The sequence below is a fragment of the Cebidichthys violaceus genome, unplaced genomic scaffold (assembly GCF_023349555.1).
Source record: "Cebidichthys violaceus isolate CVI_PGR_0920_01 unplaced genomic scaffold, fCebVio1.0.p SCAF_89, whole genome shotgun sequence".
NCBI lineage: Eukaryota > Metazoa > Chordata > Actinopteri > Perciformes > Stichaeidae > Cebidichthys > Cebidichthys violaceus.
Window position 1 is genome coordinate 293,155 of NW_027176974.1, and position 7,488 is coordinate 300,642.

Genomic DNA, 7,488 nt, shown 5'->3' on the forward strand with positions numbered 1-7,488 from the left:
CGTAATAAAGCGGAGGGAGAGTTCAGTCAAAGGAAAGACTGTCAACTCACGGGGAGCTTCAGAAATCAACATATTCTCAGTTAACTACAGTTTAAAACTACTTAAAGGGCCTGTTTGGTTATTCTCAATGGGAGCTGACGTCTGAGGTTTAATGCCTTGCTCAAGGACACAGAAGAAACAGAGACCTTCGTGACCTAATCCTCATAAATGTGTCCTAATAGATCATATTTTCAGACAGCTGAGGGGCTCAACAGTAATATTTAGATGCCACCTAGAAGTGAAAACCATTTATGACCATTTAGAGTTAAACTGTCTCATAATCAAAACTCAGATTTTAAAATAAGGCTGTTGTTCTTAATTCATTATTTATTTATTTTTACACTCTATTTGTTACTTTGTGATCCCTTACAGTAGTTACTTCTCAGAAATCAAAAACAAAAAGCATCTTTATAATAGCTATAGTACATCCATCCCACAATCCCAACATTTAAAAAAACTAAACAAATAAAAAAGATAACAATAATAATAATAATAATAATAATAATAATAATAATAGTAGTAGCAGCTATACCTTTGTAAATATAAATATAAATATACAATTAGGTTTGGTTCAGGGAATATCTTAAACTGTACAGTTTTAATTTAACTTGTTTATTTAACACTTTGGAATCAATTGTTTTTTAAGTTCCAGTTGCTGAGCGAGTTTATTTTACTTCAGTGGTACAATACTTACACGTATTTATGTTTGGTTTGTTTTCTTGTGTGTTTTTTATTTTTATTTATTTATTTAGTGTCTGAGTCTGATTGTTTGTATAGTCGTTATGTTATGTTATGTACTTTTCTTTTTGAGGGTAACATATAGCGTGTAACCTACATAAACTGAAAATAAGATGATTGAAATAAAGAACAATATTTGGTTGAGAGGCTGAACTTTGTATCAAAAATAAATAAATAGTGGAGGGCCCCCCCCCCCCCCTTACCAAAAGGAGCAAAATGGTTCAGTCCGCCCCGCTGCAGTAGGATTCATCTCTAACAGAGAGAACCATGAATCTATAGGAGCCAGAACAATCCTAGATATTGATAGTACATCTAACAATTATGATTTATAAGTGACTATCTGCACCCATTCAGCTACAACTATACTGGAAATTGTTGATTTTGAGGCACCAAATAGAGAAGCATGACTCTAACCTTTATCTATATAAGCTGAACATGATACATAATTGTGTTATATAATTCACAATTAGTCTTATTTTTGTTGCATTAGCCGGATGGCTCACTTTCCCGCAGAACCAGATAACTTGTAGACTTCTGACCTACTCTGTCCTTGGCTAGAAAACATCCTGGAGGCCTGTAAAAAAGACTATTCATGCTGATAATGATAACATGATTCTTTATTGATCCCTGCTTAGAACAACAGCACTCCTCCCTCCTCCTGCTTGTGAATTTACTCTTTGATTTCGTTAAAACTGCATCATAAATAAATTTGCCTGGATTTAACGTCCCGTATCTGACTGCACTGAAGGTCCAAAGTGCTGCGGCGCTCTTTGTCCACTGATGGCGAGATACTGTACGTTTAGATAAGCTCAGGCTGAGGAACACGGAGATCTGATCCTCTCCTCGTAATAGTGGGTCATTGATTAAGAAGGTCCCCGTTACGTAACGTTGCCGGCTGCCAAGATTGAACCAGGGGAGAAGCTGCTCAACACGGACATTGTTCCGCACGTTCGGCCCCATATCATTGAGATGTCACGGCCATCCGTGAGCGTCCTTGAGACAGGGAGTTATTATCAATCTATTTAAGTCTGAATGAGGGCAGTGTGGAGGTCATTTACATTGACAAAAACCCACTCTGTCACGGCCTTCAGCTGCTGCAGCATTCAGCCGAGCGTGTGAGGAAACTTGTGTGCATTATTGTGCACACGACGTGACGAGCAGCGATGTTGTTGTTCATCTAATCTTCACAAGATGGAAGCTGAAACAACACGTTTCTCACAAGGAAAGTTTAATTTGCAGCGTCAAAGATAAATAATTTCTGCATTCAACGTCAACGCTGAATGTTGAATGTATTCCTTCTTAAGTTGCTGCTGCAGCGTTATGTTCAACATGAAGTGAATTTAAAAAACAAAACTGTTCAAGTTAGCGATACTCGGAGCGTGGCTCTGCCAGGCTGCACTTCTAAATGCTTTGTTCGGCATGCTAACATGCTCACAATGGCAGTGCTAACATAGTGACGGTAAGCAGGTATATTTCCCTTTTACAGTTTGTAAACAATTAAGACGAACAGAAGTACGGTGACAACTGGTCAAGCTATGTAACGACATTAACCACCAAAGATGGAGAATGCAAACAAAGATCTGATTTCTATTAGTGAGTAGAAGACATCAGCTAGTGGTCCAGTATTTAGAGTCCAGATATAAACATGTATCTGTGTCACGTTACATGTGACACAGATACATGTTACAAGAGAGACATTAGGAGCTACGAGTGACTAGATGATCAACTCTGTCCTCTGTGTTCATGAACAGAACGTCAGACACCATGAAGACACTCGGAGGTTTCACTTGATTCAGGTTTAAGATACAGTCCAGTGGTACTCAACACGTTTAACTATTTGCATGTTATTTTGGTCATTTTTTTCTCATAAATATTGATTTGACTGCAAAAGTTTGAGCAAATCCCTGAAGATTGGAGACATTTAAATTTGCTGAATATTCTTTTAGTTATGGAAAGCAAATTCATAACTACAAACTTGCTTTGTGAGAATTAAACTTCAGGAGAATATCAAACAGAATTTGCAAGGAAGTGTATATAAAAACCTTTGCAAAAAGATGTATTAGGCCTATTAAATGGAATAAAACTGAATAAAGACATTTGTATGCTCAGTCATACAACTTCAACCTGAAGCCAATCCACATTTTTTTAATTTATTTATTTATATTGCATTTCTTTTGTCTCTTGAATTAATTTTCTTACCATCTCCATTTTCTTTTGTCATGTTGTTGATTTATTCATGCAAATACATTTTTAAGTATTATCTCTTATGCAAACGCCTATGGGCAATTAAAACCCTACGACTGTTTGAGTGTCTTTTATTGCACTCTAATTATCTCAGTGTTCCATGAAATTAAGTAATCAAAATAATACAAAATATCATTACCATAAACTAATTGTTTGAATTTAAAGTAAAAGTCCAGCACTCAAAATTCCATTTTCAAAAAAAGTAGTGGTAAACTAATAATTTAGCATGTATTCATTATATTGTATGGACAATGTTTATCTGATAATCAACTAACTCTAGCTGTCACATAGATATTGGATAAATATATTCCACTGAATGATGAAAAAGTGAAATCAGCAGAAAATCAAGACTAGTAAAAATGTACCTGCTTTGATGTTTGTGTACAATGTGAATCTAAAATCATAGATGGTAAAAATGTCATCATTTTCATTGGGAAGAGCATTAAAGTGAAGAAAAAGATAAAGTGCCATATGATTTTTATTTTTTTAATGTACTTTCAACATGTTGAAAACCAGTTGACAAAATATATTTTACATGCACACACATGTGTTTGGCATTATGTTTTTTTATTGTGACGCATCATTTGCTTTCAATATCAGATGTTTAAAAGATATATTTTGGTGTGTTTTTCCATCAGTCTTTCATGGGCATGGCAGCGTATCGAGTACGGGTTCACAGCGGTCCACTACAGCCCGGACTTCTCCGATCTGGACTCCGTCGTACGTCCCAGAGATGGAGGTCCACTGGGTCTCTCCATTGCGGTAGGTGCGACTGAGGCGCGCTGTGTAAGGGATGTCGGCTTTGATCTTGCGTCCCTCCATGCGGACTCTGCAGGAGTGGTTCGGCGGGACAGTGAGCTCCACGGACACGGAGTGGCTGAGCGACTCCACCACGGTGGTTCCCCTGGAGAACTGCAGCGTCTTCTCACCGCTCAGCTCGATGCCCCCGGAGCCGATGAAGGGGATTTTAGCCGAGATGCTGCCGGTGATACCCAGCATGGTGGCTCGGCCGATGTTCCAGGTGGTCTCCACCTCTGTGGTCTTTGAGATGGTGACCGTCTTCATCACCGTCTGGCACTCGTTGTTGGTGAGCCCAGAGATGCGCATTGTCTCGGGAGGATACTGGAAGATGGCGACATCGTCGATGGCATACTTGACGTCGGTGATGTGCTGGCTGTAGGCATCCCTGTTGATGGTCAGGACCTGGTACTTCTTGTACCAGTACTCATCGCCTTCCCAAGGCAGGAAGAAGGCTTCGAACTGAGGAACAACCTTCCCGAGCCCGTACTTGTTCTTTCCAACGTAAATGCCAACACCTGGGCAGGTCCTGACTGAATATTGGGGCACTGAACCGTAGGAATCTTCCTTCCACTCCAGGAACTCAAAGTTGTCTTTGTTGGCCAGGATCTCAAACTCAGGGGCGTAGTACTCACTGTCCCCGTAGGGGTAGCGGCAGTAGGGGCCCAGGCTCGGGTTGTAGAAGCCGGCCTCGCACTTGTACTTGCAGACGTAGTCGGTGCGCTCAGTGTAGCCGTTGTAGATCGCGACAGCGCTGTTGGGCACGGAGCCGCCCCAGGTCAACCACTCCAGGTTCACGTTATCACCGAAAACGAAGGAGGAAGGTAGATCCTGCTGCTGCTCCAGGTCAGCGGGAGTCAGAGGACCCGACACCACTTGGTTACCCGTCGGTTCAGGCACCTTACCCTCAAGCTCTGGGTTTAGTAAGGAAGCTGTGCAAGAGACAAACGTACTTTACATATTACATATGTAACCGTACAGCAGTCTGGAGAACATCTACTTCAGAATATATTTAGCCTGCGTAGCTATACTACAGGTGTAACGCAGCTACTATCTGTATCGATTGATGTCACAAAAATATGAAATATATGAAATGTTTACCTTTTCTGTGCTGTGTGCTCTTCTTCACGATGTCCTGCAGACTGGCTGAGGACAGAGCCAGCAGGGCTGGCAGCAACAACACTAACAGCTTCATCTGCAGATGAAACACAAACAAGACTTTCTTTAAACTCAACATGTGAAATGATCTTCTGCCAAACACGTCTTCCATTTTGCCCTGACAAGAGATCTGAATTGAAGACATTAAAGAGGCATCATTTGTTTTGGGCTGAACATCCTCAAAACCACCTTCATGTTAAACACCGAATGGGACACAATCAATATTTTGAAGTTGCAAGAATGATCTCCCTGTTTCAACATGTTGCAAGTTATCTACGAGCTCTAAACACAAACTTATAATCGTTTTTATCTTAAATTTTAATTATTCATTTTTTGTCAACCTTAGTCCACTTGTGTTTTTCGTAAAAGCTTTGCATTTTACCACAGATGCTACTTATGTATGTGAGAAACCTTATGAATCCTTTAAGTACAATAACACAAGATGATAATAATAATTCAATTAGGAGTCTGTGTCAGTTTAGAACATGTTTTACACTACATTTTTTGACAAATGTAATAAAAAAATATAATAAAAAATGAATTATTATTCATATTTTATCATTTGATTTATAATTCCATCCTCATTCATTCCCAATGTACATATTCAGCAGAGAACAATTTGATCGAGGATTAACTATAATTGATCTCTTTGTGATTAGTTTACCATTAGATGGTTAAGTATAGTATATTATTTCTGCATTAAAAAGGCATTTAATGAAGCCAAGTCTTTATTGACAAACAAAATTGAAAAAATATAATAATAATAATATAATATACAATTTGATTAATGGATTATTGCCAATTCATCATAATCAAGTCTGATTGACTCAAGGTGAAAAGAGACTGAACAGCACTCACCCTTACGGTTGCTCCCCACTGAGTCCACATAGCCAGTCACCTCCCAGTTTATATGTACTGGTTTATGGCGGAACCATAAAGCAGACTGTGCACTTTCACTCTACCTGACGTTGACCAATAAACATAAACTGGTGCAGCCGGTTTTGCTAACAGCTGTCAGTGTCTTTCTCAAACTAAGATGGGATTCATGTTCCCTAAAAAGCTATTTTTCGTCTCTGTTTGTCTATAACTGCAAATATATAGACTTTCATATAATTTTGTGCATTGATTATACTTTGGCCAATGAAGATGAGATATTTGGCAAATCTCAATCTATGATTTCTGTCAAAAGACGATTGCTGTCTGAGTTTATCCACCATCAACTATTAAACTTACAGACTAGATTCCATTCCATTATGGTAATCTAGCGCTTTAGCACTTCGGTCTAAATGTTCTTACAATAAGTACATTCAACCTCCGTAGAATCAAGAGCAAGAGACAAAGTTAGCACCACCTTGTTATTATAAATGGTGATGGACACAAACCTGAGAAGCCTCCGAGATGCCATCATTAATTAAAATCTGTTTGGAAAAAGGTAGGCACTTTCAAAAAGTACTTGGCAAGTGATTTGATTGAACCATCTGTTAATCAAACAAAGCCAGTCGGGAAAAGAGCAAAAAACATCTTTTCCAGTCGAGAAAAGCCTTCGGTGCAGTTCTTTGCTCTTCTTTAAACAAATAAATACTTTCCACTTCTGATATAACTGATGCAATTGGAGCCCTACACTAACCTCTCTTTAGGAGCCGCCATTGATGTTTAGAACAGTCAACCTCCTAAGGCGAGCTGCCAGTAGCTCCTCACAGGACACTGATTGGTCCGGACACAAATGCATACTTCAAGCCTGACAAGATGGACTTTTGTTTGATATGTGATCAAACTGCCGTGCAAAGTAAGATGGAAAGTCTAAGTGGAGCATAATTTCTCCTAAAGGGAACACATGCCCAGTCTTCACCAGGTGGAATTTTTAGTTGGGGCGTTGACATCCATTATCATATATAGTTACACATGCCTCAAGTGTCAGATCGGGGAATGACAGAATAGCAGGGTGTCGTCAGCATAGCAGTGGAGAATTTCAGAATTTATGTGGACATGTTTCTGTTGAAAACAACAGAACTTTGGAGAATGATGGCACTGAATGTTTAGAGGGAATAATATGGAATTATCACCAACTGCAGCCCCATACTTGCCAACCTAGAACCTCACAAATAGGGAGGATTTGGAAATCAAAGTGGGGGGTTGGAGGGTCCTCTCCCAGCAAAATTAGATTTTCAGAGACTTTGTCTCCAGTACTTTGCTGACTTTAGAAAATGAAAATAATGAAAATAATGAGTACACTGCATTTTCATGTTAAATAGGCCTTAGCAGATAACAAAAAAGTTTAGAAACTCCTGCAAGATAGTTGAGGTTAGGCACCTTGAATTGTTAAGGTGTCAATGAGCAAGACATTTTAGATTTTAACTGCTCCTGAGCTGAGAGCAAATTAAGCCTCTGAATTGCAGAAGAGGAAGGACACCACACCATACTGATATCACTGACCAGCTTCCAGGTGGTTATGTCTGTAGTTGTATGAATGTGGAGCTTCAATGTGCTTCACGGTCAGTGGACAGGTTAAAA

General features: G+C 39.2%; 1 protein-coding gene across 1 annotated transcript; it reads right to left on the reverse strand.

Annotated features, from left to right (window-relative positions):
- Positions 1 to 3,481: 3,481 nt before the first annotated feature.
- Positions 3,482 to 5,920, reverse strand: LOC137866721 (natterin-3-like). The gene is made up of 3 exons (XM_068702792.1): positions 5,836 to 5,920; positions 4,921 to 5,014; positions 3,482 to 4,751 (listed from the first exon to the last, which is right to left on the reverse strand). Exons 1-3 carry the CDS (start codon positions 5,863 to 5,865, stop codon positions 3,664 to 3,666), a joined length of 1,212 nt encoding a protein of 403 aa, XP_068558893.1. The 5' UTR covers positions 5,866 to 5,920; the 3' UTR covers positions 3,482 to 3,663.
- Between the last annotated feature and the right edge of the window lie 1,568 nt (positions 5,921 to 7,488).

Bases quoted from the DNA above. Each gene is read 5' to 3' on its own strand.
- LOC137866721 (XM_068702792.1), bottom strand. From the start codon at position 5,865: ATGTGGACTCAGTGGGGAGCAACCGTAAGG. The intron at 5,015-5,835 runs GTGAGTGCTGTT...TTTCATCTGCAG, and splicing joins AGTGGGGAGCAACCGTAAGG to ATGAAGCTGTTAGTGTTGTT. The intron at 4,752-4,920 runs GTAAACATTTCA...TCTCTTGCACAG, and splicing joins GAGCACACAGCACAGAAAAG to CTTCCTTACTAAACCCAGAG.